Source organism: Natator depressus, chromosome 2 (genome assembly GCF_965152275.1).
Source record: "Natator depressus isolate rNatDep1 chromosome 2, rNatDep2.hap1, whole genome shotgun sequence".
Classification (NCBI taxonomy): Eukaryota; Metazoa; Chordata; order Testudines; family Cheloniidae; genus Natator; species Natator depressus.
Genome location: NC_134235.1, coordinates 225,874,669 through 225,889,868, shown reverse-complemented (window position 1 = coordinate 225,889,868; position 15,200 = coordinate 225,874,669). Strand labels below are relative to the sequence as shown.

The 15,200-nt window shown below is 38.4% G+C and overlaps 1 protein-coding gene across 1 annotated transcript in view; it reads right to left on the bottom strand.

Moving 5' to 3' along the window:
* The window catches only part of MALRD1 (MAM and LDL receptor class A domain containing 1), a 450,886-nt gene that overhangs the window by 124,829 nt on the left and 310,857 nt on the right, over positions 1 to 15,200 (bottom strand). Inside the window, 1 exon segment of the mRNA XM_074946044.1 lies at positions 7,739 to 7,919. Within this exon segment, the coding sequence (XP_074802145.1) occupies positions 7,739 to 7,919 (181 nt within the window).

The window sequence follows — 15,200 nt, the reverse complement described above, 5'->3', positions numbered from 1 at the left end:
CACTACTTAATATTGTCAGTGACCCTGGATGAAAACAAAAATGATCACTATAAAGTTTGCAGATGACACAAAAAATCGGGGAGTGTTAAATAATGAAGGGGACAGGTCACTGACAGTGCCATCTGGATCTCTTGATAAACTGGGAGCAAGCAAACAATATGTGTGTTATTATGGCTAAATGTAAATATATATATCTAGGAACAAAGAAAGTAGGCCATATTTACAGGATGGACATAGGGGGAACTCTATGCTGGGAAGCAGTGTCTCTGAAAAAGATTTACGGGTTGTGATGGCTAATCAGTTGATCATAAGCACCTAGTGGCCCAAGGTAGGCACACTGGAACATGGTGAGAATCTCACCCAAAGAGAATAAATTATATCTATCAGTCACTGAATGATGATATAAGTGAATGATACTAAAAGGTTTCTAGATTTGTTAAAGTTAACTTTTTTCTCCTGTAATGATGAAAATTTAAAGATTCCCAGTGATTCCTTTCTAGTGTTTTGTAAATTCACCCATCATTGTGGTACCTGAGAACTGTATAGGGGCTGATAAAGTTATTTCTCTCCAAAGGCCTAATCCAAAGCCTATTGAAATCAAAGGGAATCTTTCCACTGACTTTGTGGGGCTTTGGATGGGCTAACGTCATGATCCGACTCCTTTGAATCTCATGTTTCAGAATAGCCTAATACAGGAGAAATGATAGAAAAAGAGCAAAGAATCATAAAACGTTAAGCAATACCAAAGGGGGAAGAAAAAAATAAGAAAGGGAATAACTATCAAAAGCCATAAAAAGGTAACATGCTTTGCATTATGAAATACTAATACTAATATATATCTGGAGAAGCTAAACCAACTCCAGCTTTTATTTCTCTCTGAAGTCCGTAGAAGACTACCATTTCAGGGCCAATTTCTGCAATGGTTGTTCATATTTGTTATAAACGCTTGATCTCTTCTTGAGTTCCTGAGCAGGGCAAACTAGCTTCTTCACTAACTATAACGTGTTGCATGGTGCAGAATTGAAAATTCAAGTAATAAAGTTTAAGGACAGAATGGACTACTGGATCACTTAGTCTCACCTCTGAAATTAAGTGACATATACCCAGATGAATCTAGCAAGAGACCTGCCCCACATGACGCAAAGGAAGCTGCAAAGCCCCCAGGGACCCTGCCAATCTGACTTGGGGGGGAATTCCTTACTAACCCTGCATAAGTAAAGTGATGGCCTATTTTAAAAAGAACAAAAGTTGGGCTAAGCAACCAAACACTGGGTTAGCCACAATCTCTTGGATCTGTATATCTGGGCTGGAATTCTCACCAGAACAGATTTTCCTCCCAACACTTTCCGAGCTTCCTTCTTCTGATGGGGCGAAAGCAAAGCTCTTCTGAGGTTACTTCAATACTTTCACCTCTCATCCATGCCATAAGGAGAAAGTGAGGAGGAACAAAAATGATAAAAAATATTAAAAAGTGAACCAAACATTTCTAAACCATCTGTACATTTTAGATCAAATCTGGTTAGAGCTTTGGGCAAGTGTTCTCGTCAGCTCTAACTATAAATTAAACTAGTTTTCCTTTAATAGGTCGCAGTCCCCATGGTTGTTTTTATTTTTTTTTAATTGGATATGTTTATAGCACCTCTACAAGAGCAACTGGAAGGAGCTGAGAATGCCAGTCCTAATCACCTTAAAGATAAAGAAAAAACCTTGTGAAATATGGTTCCAAAGAGACAGCTCACAAAAGTCACTGGAATTGTACAGCTCGTTTCTTCTTCCTGCATTTTCACAAGACTCATTTAACAGACCATGAAAGCCCAAATGAATCAGCTAATCATTCAGCAGACACATAACATGGATCATTCCTCTCACTTATCTGGAAATTTCCATTACATTTGAATTTAGAATTATTGTTATTATCTGTGTTCTTTAATGATGCCTTGTGATAAACAATTAGTGCCAAAGTCACATCATCTGGTTTAGTGAGGTATTTTTTCAGGCTGATATTCTCATCTCTTGCATCCAGCTGGAGTAGAACTTGATATTTTTAACAAATTATTACAGGCAGCGATTCTTCCACTACCTTATGTACAAAATCCAGACTTATGGCAATAGCACTTCTGAGATTTTGCACGCTTGATTTTAGCCCACTATTATGTGATGGCAAACTATCAGCTCTGAGCCTGTCTCTTTCATTTCAGATCAACAATGCACAATATGCTCTTTAGGGGGACCGGAAGTGGTCCAGGACTGCAACTTCTTTCCAACCATTTTTAGAAGTTGCAAGATGGCCATAACGAAGAGATCAAAAGTTAGAAAAAATAAAACAATCCATGGACATTATTTTGTACCATCAATAACCTCTGGTTTTCCATTATTATAGGTCTGCAAATAACAAACAATATATGTACAATAATAAAAATAACATTTTTAAAAATAGGTATCAACCATTGTAAATTCACTCTGGATCATTTAGGACAGTTGGGTGGTTTTTCAGCAAGAATTATAATACATAAATCTGCAAATTAGAAAAAGATCAAATCTGGAACCTATCAAACCTTTCCTCTTTAAAAAGAACTGTTTGCATCTTGTTTGTTTCTGACTCTGACAAAAGACTCCAGTACCATTTCTCACAGTTCCCTATGAGTCCTGACACACATTAGGGGTGCAAGTCCCTCAAGGTGCTGTTTACCCTCAACTTCCATGGATGTCAGTGGGAGTTTAGTGCACTCAGTCCTTTCAGGATTGGACTCCAGCTGCTCAGCAATTTAAGAAATAAAGCTATTTGTATGCTCTGCTCAGATAAGTGTTTTTAGTTAACAACACTCTAATGAGTTAAAAAACAAAGGAAATCAAGTGAAAAGTTTGTGTTTTGTTAGGTTATGGCTTTCACAAAGGCTCTGAATTCAAGGAACAAGCAATGCTGATCCGTCACCAGGCAAAGTCCACTATGACACATATAATATGCATTGCACCTTTTAGCCGAGAGTTGTTGCAGGAAACAAATGAAAGGGTGCACATGCACAGTAAGTCTTTTCCAGATCTGGAAACAGAACTTGTGAGCTCTGGCTATTAACTTCTGCTATAGCCACTATCCAACATTTCCTCCCTGCAAAAGCAATGTTAATATGTGTCCATACCCTGGAGAGCAACAGCCTTCACTGAGACCCCCTCCCCCCCCCAGGGGTAAATTAGTCCTGTTAGAAACAGAAAGGTACAAGTAACCTGGAATAGCCCTCAGCAGCTCCTGTAGGAAGAGAACATGTGAAGGAGCCTCTCCTGGGCATTTGGGATGACCAGAGGTGCGCTAAAAACTTTCCACCCCATACTGCCTGTTCTCTGGGTGAGTTTTCTGATGCATAGGTCATTGTCAAAAAATTTTCCTAACCAATTTAAAACACACTGATTTCCACTGCTTTCTGATTATCTCCGTCTTAGAATGCATCATCAAGCTGTATGGAGGGAGCTGCCAGCTTGATAGTTAATTATTCTTTATTTTATTTAAGGCTTTTGTGGGCTGTTTTAGTGATTTATTCCTCTGTGTTAGTTACAGCGGCTTGAATATCTTTTATATTACACTGCAACCCTGCAGGTCTCATTGTTTACTGGAGAATACAAATGTGGCCACCACTGCTCTCACCTTAGCAATTCTAGCTAGGCTATAGATGCCTCTGCCTTCACGGTGCCCAGAGCAGTGTCACAAGCAGAAAAGTCTGGCCTGTTTGCACGATACTTGTGCTCACGGGTTTAACAACCATCTTCCTCAGTCATACACATCAAATAATAAAACCACATGCATTGTGCTACAGAAACAACTTAGACACAACACGCTTTCCGTAGTCCTGAGTGCCCCAGGCTAGGAACAGATGGGAAATCTTGTTTTTGCGAATACGGCAAAATGCAATTTATTTGCCTGTTCTACAAAGGTAAAGGAGCCAATAACAAACAAGAACAAGTAAGGGAAGGGCAGGCTCCTTCGTGACAACATACTGAGACAAATGTCAGCACTCCAGATGTGTTAGGAAAATTAAAAAGCTTGGCCCAAACTGTAGCATAGAAGTGAACAAAATCATATTAATGGCCTGATCCAAAGGACATTAAAGCCAATGGAAAGAATCCCTTTGATTTTGATGAGCATTATTTCAGGCCCTAATTGCACAGAGCAGTCAGGAAAATGGTGCCAAGTTATATAGAAATATCCCCCAGGAAGGCACTAAACCTGCATTTGTGGTGAATGCAACAAGCCCAGCAGCTCCATTCAGTACAGCACATGCATACATGTTAAGAAGGAGAAATAATCACCAAACAGGAAGTGTGGCTGGGGAAGCCAACCAGTCCCATATCCTGTCTCCTAAAAAGTATGCTGAAAAGGCATAAAATTCACACAGCCCCTGGCAGATTAACCTGTGCCTTTCTCTAAAACCCCCGTGGAGAGGGAAGTCCCATAGTGGGAAACGGCATGGGTTCCATTCTTTATTCAGCACATTCTTGCCACCCAGGCACCAATAAGATTGAATATTTGTTATGCGGCCATGGAGTATGGAGTTCCTCACAAAAGACAAACACCTCTCTACGCACCTGTGCTGTGGTGGCACAGGGCCCTTATAATACGGCAACTACAGTAGTCATCTTACAACAAACAATAAGGCTGTATTCCTCTAAAATACTGTAGATTACTTAAGCACCAGACAATTGCTTATAATAATTATTATGACAATATAGGTAAGCCAAGACATTCATGATTTCAACCAGAGACACCTCCCTGGTAATTGCAGCTCTACTAGTCAGCTAGGCAACCAGGGTTTAATCCATTTGGCAAAGAAATGTGTCTTTCTAAAATTAACTGAATTTGTGCTTTTAATCATATTTCAGCATGGAGGGAACTCCAAAGAATAGGATATCTACCAAGAAAATTCTGCAAACCTCACTCATAAGCTTTGGGGCCTAAAACTGCTTTGATACTGTGAAAACACAGGTGGCAGGAGGTAGGAAGGGAGAAATGACATGGAGAGGAAAATGCATCCACCTACCTGAGATAATGTTGTTTCCTTGTAGCTGAAGGGCCACATGTGGAAAAAGGGAATGGGCCCTGGGGTAGAGGGAGGAATCAGGGAACAGCTGCTCTAAACAGCCTTTTCCCAATCTTCATGCATTCCTAATATCTGCATAAAAACCAGAGTAGCTAATGCTGCCTAAAGGAGTCTAATCTCCTCTTCTGTACACTTTCACTTCCAATGACGGGGTTAGAGCGCTATTGGAACCAATAGAAACAGAGCTCCATTTTGGGTTAGCTGAGTGGGTCATAGAGGGAGGGACCACATAACTAGGTGAGGAGTCACAGGATTGTAGCCAGAGTTTCTTGTAAATCTTCATCCCCCCCCGGCCCCCTCGAGAATTCCCAGTTCATAGTATGCTGTCTCTGTTACCACAATACAGAACTGAGCAGAAGGAAGACCAATAGCAAAACTTTCATAGCCGCTGGGGTTTTGGATTATTTTTCCTCCCTAAAAGAGGAACACAAAGACCAAAGTGTAGAATCTGAGACTGTAACCCATAGAACTCTGGGCTATCCAGAGAGTAAATACAGAGAAATTCAAAAAATTACTGGGGAATGAGATTTTCCTTCCATTGCCTGAAATACCTGGTCTTTGTAAAGCTAAAAGAAAAGGAGACTGTTAAAGAAATTGGACGTGTACACCTGAAGTTTAATGAAAACCTCATTGTGCACAATAGATAAATGAGTAATTCACCATTTTGTAAAAATTTCCCAATAATGTTGCCAAAGACGTCTGCCAGGCAAGTGATAGCTCTGTAAAGGAAGATTATCTTGTGCTTCTAACTTTCCTCACTATATCTTTTTTCGTTTCAGTTTTGTTTATAAAACAGCTTTGCGCCTCTCTCATAATCACTTGGCCTCCTTTTGGAGTTCAACAGCATAGCCCAGACACCTACAAGAAAAGCATCCCATGAGTCACGAATGCTCATAAACCCTAATATTCTGCAAATTACACAGGACGATGGTGTTGCAGAAGTTGTAATGTATGTGAAAATAATCCTGACTCATATGTAATTGCGTTCTCAGGAGAGCCCATTTTTGAAGAAGTGCTCTTAAAACAAATAGTCGCTATAACATCATAATAAACCAAAGTTACTTCTGAATTGCCTTACTGCACTGGTCTTTTCATGCAAGGGTGGTTATAAAACAATATTAACATTCAGGTTCAGACAATAAGTCAGAGAGACTAAACCTAAAGTAAACCCTCCACATTTACATATATTTTGGAATTGAAAATCCATTGATGAGCACCCTACTGAGGCAAACATTTTCTTTCAAATAAAGACAGTTCTATATAGAATATTTTCAATAATAAATATAGTGTTATTTTCAAAATATCTTACAATATATGGAATTAAAGAGAACCATGAATATTTATTTGTATATAATACCAATACTAATACATATATATATTTTGCATACACTCTCAAAATGCAGTGCTCATTAGCTCGTAAAGTTAGTAGAAGCAAATTTTACAGCATAACCTCAATACATACATCGTTTACCTTTAACTTCATATAATGCAAGGTAATTGTAAGTACTAATAGATTTTGCTTCTACTAATTGCACTAGCAAATGTGCATTATTATTTTAAAACATTATATTCACATGAAAATAAACTGGTACCAGACTTATAACATGAATTTACATTTATTTTTTTTGTAATTTCCTTGTCATTTTTGTTAGCTGAATCCCTCTTAAATTCTGTAGTGAACTCAAATTTGTAAATTGTCCTGGACACTGTAGGAAGACTGACAAGACACCTGGACTTTGGTTTAACTAGTCCACAGCTTTATTAATGTAATACATCTGGGCACAATCCAGCAATAACTTGTCCAGTGAAGGTTAACCTTCCTTTGGTTATTTGCACAACCTGGGGGACGGCTGCTTTCAGCCCCTCCATGCCTTTAACCTGTTCCCAGAACTATTGCTGGGACCCCACTGCTCCCCTCAATATAAGGGTTGAGGGAAAGGGCAAAAGGGGTGGTCTTCTCACTGTACCAGACATTAGGAGCTGTAACCCCATTCCACACCTTCTTTAAGGAAACAACTTTCACTTTCAGTTTATCAGGCAACTGGACCCCATATTAAACAGTTACCTGCATTGGCAACTGTGAAGTCACAACAGCAGGAATACAATATGACCTAACCTACCCACTGGATGTCACGCTGCTCAGAGGGAGCCACCCTGCCTGGGTCAATCTGGCAGTGAGGGAAAAATTCCTTCCTAAACCCCAAAAGGCTACTAGAACGATGCCCACAGTGAAGTCCACAGACACAGCGCTACTCTGATCCCAAGCTGGGGAGAGAGGGGAAGCCTTTGCTCCCAGGCATAAAATGGCACCCAGGTAGGTAAACTGGCTCATAAGCCCTCCTCCTTGGTTGCATGGGAGCCAGTGGGCTTTTATTCAAAACCAAATAGCTTAAAAAGCAGGAAAGAGAATTCAGATATTTACTGGCTTTTTGTCCACTTGCTTGAGAATGTTGCATGGGTGTGAAAGTTCCCATTTAAACAGAATTTCTATTAAAATTTCAAGAATAAAAATAATTTGTTCATGTCTGATTTTATATATAGTGACATCACAGCAAATCTTATCAGTTAAACCATAATATGCTTAAAATCAGTCATGAGCTCACTCTTTCCATTCCAGCTATTTCCACAGAAAACAAGTCCCTTTCACTTACTTATGGAGCAATTCTTGAACTCAATATCATCTATTGCTGCTCCTCCACCTAGGTCTTTGGCACGAATGCCTTCAAATATGACTTGAAAATTCCTCAGCTTCCCCAAGTGCAATTCTGCTTTCCTCCATTCATCAGCAGGGTTCCCAGACTCACTCCACGCTTTTGAAAGGCCGTTATCAGTCTGAAGATGAAAGGAGATATGTATAGTAAGATATATGTAAAGCACAGATTGCTAAATTACTACTGCATGAAGACAAAGGGAAGACCCTGAGATATGTCCCTTGATACTCCAGTATTATACTGAGTTTTGTCAGTAAATGATTGACACATGTTTTGCTGGGATAGAGAGGAAAAAAGAGTAAGATGAAGAGACTATCATACAAATCACAAAAACATCTATAATGGATGGAGCACTAATACACAAACTACTTTGTGTATGACCAAACTTCAAAGCAGTGTATGCTGTTATCTTACACTTACACACACACAAATCAGTCTGTCTTATCATTCTGAGAATACCCACTGTAATAGTTAATGCTGGTTTGTGTAATACTAGTGATCAAAAATGTCACCAGCAGTACGTTTGACTTTATACCTGACTCAGGTGCATTCTTTGTGTTTGGAAATATATTATTGGTTACAAGGATATTTCTTCAATTTTAAATATAGTGGATCTCTCTCAAATAGGTACAATCTTTCCCAATTGTTACCATGGTAATAAGTGTAATAAGAAAACTAACAAAGATAAGAAATCCATAGGTTTACCCAATATGCTTTAAATGGAAACGGTAACATCCTGAATTACAAGTGTGCCAATGTAAATAAAAAATTAGCCTCAAAAGCCTGTAGTACAATCACAGTATGCAAGCTGAGCAGATGTACAGCATTCATTATGCTTAGTATTTGAATAGAACATAAGAATGGCCATACTGAGTCAGACCAAAGGTCCATCTAGCCCAGTATCCTGTCTTCTGACAGCGGCCAATGCCAGGTGCCCCAGAGGGAAGGAACAGAACAAATAATCATCAAGTGATCCATCCCCTGCTGCCCATTCCCAGGCTCTGGCAAACAGAGGCCAGGGACACCATCCCTGTCCATCCTGGCTAACAGCCGTCGATGGACCTATCCTCCATGAATTTATCTAGTTCTTTTTTGAACCCTATTATTGTCTTGACCTTCACAACATCCTCTGGCAAGAAGTTCCACAGGTTGACTGTGAATTGTGTGAAAAAATACTTCCTTCTGTGTGTTTTAAACCTGCTGCCTATTAATTTCATTGGGTGGCCCCTAGTTCTTATGTTATGAAAAGGAGTAAATACCACTTCCTTATTTACTTTCTCCACACCAGTCACGATTTTATAGACCTCTATCATATCCCCCCTTAGTTGTCTCTTTTCCAAGCTGAAAAGTCCCAGTCTTATTAATCTCTCCTCATACGGCAGCCGTTCCATACCTCTAATAATTTTTGTTGCCCTTTTCTGAACCTTTTCCAAGTCCAATATATCTTTTTTGAGATGGGGCAACCACATCTGCATGTGTAACATCGACAGACCCCTGTCATCAGTGGGCAGGATAAACCAGGGACCTCTGGAGCTTAGTGCATGAGCCTCTATTGCATGAGCTAAAAGCCAACTCACTGTTAGCTAAGAAAACTCATTAATCTCTCTCTCTAAATGGTCTCGGTGCCACTAGATGGGACAGAATGCCACACCCAGGAGGTGTGTGGGTTACACATGCAGTATTCAAGATGTGGGCATACCATGAATTTATATAGAGGCAATATAATATTGTCTGTCTTATTATCTACTCCTTTCTTTATGATTCCCAATATTCTGTTTGCTTTTTTGATTGCCGCTGCACATTGAGTGGATGTTTTCAAAGAACTCTCCACAATGACTCCAAGATCTCTTTCTTGAATGGTAACAGCTAATTCAGACCCCATCATTTTATATGTACAGTTGAGATTATGTTTTCCAATGTGTATTACTTTGCATTTACCAATGCTGAATTTCATCTGCCATTTTGTTGCCCAGTCACCCAGTTTTGAGAGATCCTTCTGTAGCTCTTCGCAGTCTGCCTGGGACTTAACTATCTTGAGTAGTTTTCTATCATCTTCAAATTTTGCCACCTCACTGTTTACCCCCTTTTTCCAGATAATTTATGAAAATGTTTAATAGGAGTTGTCCCAGTACAGACCCCTGGGGGACACCACTATTTACCTCTCTCCATTCTGAAAACTGACCATTTATTCCTACCCTTTGTTTCCTATCTTTTAACCGGTTCTCTCAATCCATGAGAGAGCCTAATCCATGACTGCTTACTTTGCTTAAGAGCCTTTGGTGAGGGACTCTGTCAAAGGCTTTCTGAAAATCTAAATACACTATATCCACTGGATCCCCCTTGTCCACATGCTTGTTGACCCCCACAAAGAATTCTAGTAGGTTGGCGAGGAATATCAATATTATAATTCATCATATAGTAAAAAATTACATGAAAGTATTTTTGTGAATAAAATCACAGAATTTATTTACTATGGTTGGTGGATCTGTAGCTGTGACTGTTCAAACTCTAGTTATTTGTGAAAATGTTGTGGCCCACAATTTTCAAACAGTTTAGAACGAATGGTTTGTCACCGAATTGTTTGTATTTTAGAAGCTTTTATTTTGCCATGGGATCCATTTTATGAATATGCTTGGTATCAGTTAGATTTTAAAGCTAAAATCTAACAAACTAGATTTCCCAATTGGATAAGTGTTATAGCTAATATTAGAATGGAATCTAAATAGGAAAACCTTTTTTAATTGAGTTCAAGAAGTGTTAGCTTACTATTTAATGCTAAATTATTTTCATGTCTCCTTTTAGCTCAAATTATATTTCTTATATAGGTGCATTTGTTTATTCTTAACTAAACAACAATTTATTAACTCACCCAGAACCACATTAGTATACAATCAATAGTTTACCAAGAAATACAGACACAACCAAGTTCTTGGCATGTACTGAAATCACCAATGCAGTCTTGCAAGCAACTGTCAAAGACTTGGGTTGAGGCTCAGCAATTATATCAAGGAGCAGAGCAAATAACCATGATTTCTTATAACATTTACTTATGATTTATTGATAATCAGTTCTTTAGTACCTACCACATTTACCACACTTCTAGTATTTCTCGAAAGAAAAAAAATACACTTGTCTTGAAGGCACTTTTAAGAGAATGGTTCCTGCTATTTGAATGGATTGGTCCAAAGGGACAAGCTTAGAATATCAAAAGCAATTGCTTAAATTTATGGTTCAATCTCTCTTCAGCCAATTTGCTTGGACTTACAAAAGATGGCACAGATATATCATTAGTTAAAACCTAAAATATGGCTATTTGAGTTTTCATTAAAGAATGTAGACTCAGCAAGATACCTTACAGTATTGTATGTTAAAGAAAAAAAGGGAAATACAACCTTTGAAATGAAATCTCACCCCTTCTTCTTATCCTGTTACCCCTGGAATAAGGAAGAGTCCTTTCTATATAGCTGGTGCAAGTTTTGGTCGCACTGGGGATTCTGCAGCTAGTTTGTGGGTTCAGTCAACTCTGTTTAGTCCTGTGGCCTGTGAGAAGGGTAGAATCTTTCCCCCACAGGCATTAAACAAGGGGGAGAATCTTTGCTGTACAGGGGATAAACAAACTCTTCAAAATCTCTTCTAAAAAACAACAACAAAAACCAAAACCCTCTGGGGTCCCACGTGGAGCCCTCAGATATATATACACTGATTTCAAGCTCCTTGAAGGAGGCTACCCTCTGATTTCTATTGACTTGTGCCAACTGAGTGCTCAGATTTTAGCTCTCTTGGTTTCTCTGCTTTTTTGTTGATATCCAGTAGATGATATCAATATGTAACAAATTTATTCAATGCTTCCTTTAGGGTTTAATTCATTTCATTTCATTATTTGCACCAACTATTAATATAAATCCTCTCTTTAAAGCAATATCTCTTAGTATTCTGAAGTTATACCCTTGCTAGAGGCATTTATCTTTTAACATTCCTTTTTCCCTTCCAGTGCCATACAGTTCCTATCGCTTCTGGAGTGCAACAATCATTAATCAGAGAAAACAAGCAAAATCCCTATGATTTTCTAAATCTTGTAGACACATGGTACTTTGATTTGATTGATTTGATCAATCTTTGATTATTTCTAACACTCTTCACATCTTTCAAGGCTTATCATAGGATGTGAGACATTACATTAGAAGAACAAGATAGATTATTCACATATAGAGATTTCTATCTGCATCACAGAGCAAACAAATGTATTGTTTCCAAGATGGCATGAAATTATATATATATTATATATACAGAGAGAGAGAGAAAGAGAAAGAGAGAAGGAAGGAAGGAAAGAGAGAGAGAGAGGAAGCTCCTGAGGTACCAGGAAGTTTGATCTCTGGAGCTTTCAGGTTTTTGGATCATCAGTCAGGCTATTCCTAACTAATTTAAACCTACATATTTTTCTCTACTTCTCTAGTTCTTAATTAACATATAGGAGACAATGGGGTACTCTGCACAGGAAAGGGGACATTTACACTTGTCTGTTGCCTCACAGGGTTTCTCCTTTACTAGACCAAGAGAGATGGAAGTCTCATCCATAAGTAAATTATGGAAGTCCTTCGTTTGTAAAACTAACAGTAGCTGGAAAATTCCTTATCAAACACCAGAATTTTCCTTTCCTAGGAATTTTGGATTGTAGTTTTAGCTTGATTAATGCTACACAGACACTGTGTTTCACATCTTGAGATGGACCTATTGATTCTCATTGTCTTTAGCTAAGGATAGGATTATGCATATTGGTGATTACTACCAGATAGTTAAAAGAGCAGAGGAATAGTGAACTTTAGTTGTCAACAACATATATTCAAGCCATATTTTAATGTCTATCCACCTTAAAGCTATTTGTTATTCTCCTGTTTAAAAAAATAATCAGTCACCTAATCAAGCTGAACGAACACCATGTAATGTAGGTGACCTATCGAATACGACCAATAATGAAGAATCGTAGCAAACAGTTTGTAAACAAGCAAAATCTAAAAGGAATGGAGGCAAAAGTAAAGGTAGGCAGGGAAGCAAAAAGATGAATAACATCTTGGTATATGGTATCCCTGTTGGGAGCATGCTTATGTGAATAATATTGCATCACACCTGGTTATGGAGACTGAGAGAGGTAGAGAAGTGAAGTGGAGCACTTTTGGTATTACATAAGCAATCCGTGTATGCAAATATTTTATTAATCCGTTTTACAAATTTCCTAATAATTTAAGCATGGAATTGCTGGTACCTGTATTAAAAGGAGGTCCTGAGACACATCACACATTGAAAAAACTGAGATGCGACTAAGGGACTGACTCCAACAGCATTGAACTGATGACCCTATACATAGTGTCTCATCATTAGCTATAGATATCTCTCATAGGTTGTGGTAATGACGGAGCACAGACACACACTGCAAACTTAGCCTCTGACCCTTTGTAATGTCTCACTGATTTAGAACCTATGGCATGTTTAGTTAAAGATAAAACAACAAACAAAGGCCTCTCATTGGTACTTAGCAATATAAATGAGATGGATGTTGATTAAAAACAATTATGACTTACATAACTAATTTGCTTACAATGAAACTCCTGTACCCATTCTGTTTCTCTGCGTTCAAATTTTATAGATCTATTCATCAGGTGTGTCAACCCCCATTTTGGATTACAAGCAACGTAATTAAGGGTGATGAAATTCTTTAGTCAAGTGAATGTGGGCCTCTCTCTAACTGTTCTTTTGGAGCTACAGCCTGAAAGCAGAAGTGTATATTAAAATGTTCTTTTTTGGGGGAACCAAGGTGAAGGATTGAAATCAGGAGTAAGGATTCTAGGATGACCCTGGGACTTCTATCAGGTAGATGCAATATAGTGAACACTGATTGAAATAAGGTTTGTAAAATTGATTGTCAAATCTAATGTTATTTCATTCATGTATTATTTTTATTCATAAAATACATAGGTAACATTATGTGGTAAAGGTTTCAGTAACTCCAAAATGTCCATCCCTTTAATTCTATTTTCCTTGAACAATCTCTAAAACAGGATTACAATTTATTAGGTTTAATTGGTTTAAAATTTGAAAATCACTCTCATCTATCCAGCACACAAATAAAATGAATGAACACCAAGAGAAGCATTTGGCTTTTAGTTTTACAGCATGGTAGACAAAACAGAACAGAAGCATTCTCTGGCATTAAGTGCATTTAATCGTTTTGTTGTCTCTGCACATACGTGCAGTCTGCCCTTGAAATCTCTTTGGTATGGGAAAACTTCCCCAACATTATTAGAAAGAAACCACTAATTAATTTTTACAAAAAGAAGTAGAGTAATGTCTATTGATTGGGGAATTAAACACAGCCTTAAACTGAAGCGGATATTAAAAATGCTAAATGATGATAGAATTCCTATCAATTTAAGCATTTAATTGAAACAAAGTAAAGTAGAAATATCCAGTACCTTTGCAGAATTGGGGGTCTTAATATGGTAAAGATTTAAGCATGTACTTAACTTTATGCATATCAAAATCAATGGATCAATTATCAGTGTGTAAAGTTGAGCATGTATGTAAATTCATGCAGGATCAGGGCCTAAATGTACCCCCTTTAACCATATCAGGGGCCCAAATTCATCACTCCTTACTCAGTCAAATTCCTATTGATTTTAAAGGGCATTTTGACTAACTATTCCATTCTTGTCTGTTCAGGTTCTGATGCCACACTCATCGCCATGGTATATGTGAAAGGGGTGCTGAAAGGAGTGGAGGAAACTGATTAAACATTTTCATAAAAACTCGTGCAAAATTTGTTACCAAGCCATTTTGTATGACGTCACAGCCCCAAAGTGTAAATTCTTTGGGCAATCACAGAAGATGGAATATTTTCACAGTGAGGTGTGCAAATACGCAAAAATACACTTTTGCTCAAATGTTTTCACATGCAAATTTTGTAAAAGTGGAGGAGATGTATCCTCCTATCTCAAAAAGCCATATATACAGTCATACAGATTAAGCATAGGGCAGGGTGCCAGGAGACTAGATTTCCATTTCTATCCATGACGACTGGATTCAGCGATTTTCTGCACATATATTATAGTAGTATCTTGCACAGGGAACTAAAAGGCAGTAAGACACACCTTCCTCTACACAGCTGCATTTAGGATTGGTCAACCAGAGCTTCAGGTGCCCTGAACAATGTAGCCCTTGCACTGTGGCTGCCACCCACTGGAAGTGAAGGGGCTAAAAGGGGATGGAAGCTGCCTTGTCTCTGTTCCCTCCCCCCTCCCAACAAATGCCAGTCACTGAAGCTGGTTCAGCATGAGGTGGGATGTAAGGTGCACCCTTTTTTCTGGTATGTACCTGGCATCAGCAGTTCACAGCTCATTCTGACAATATT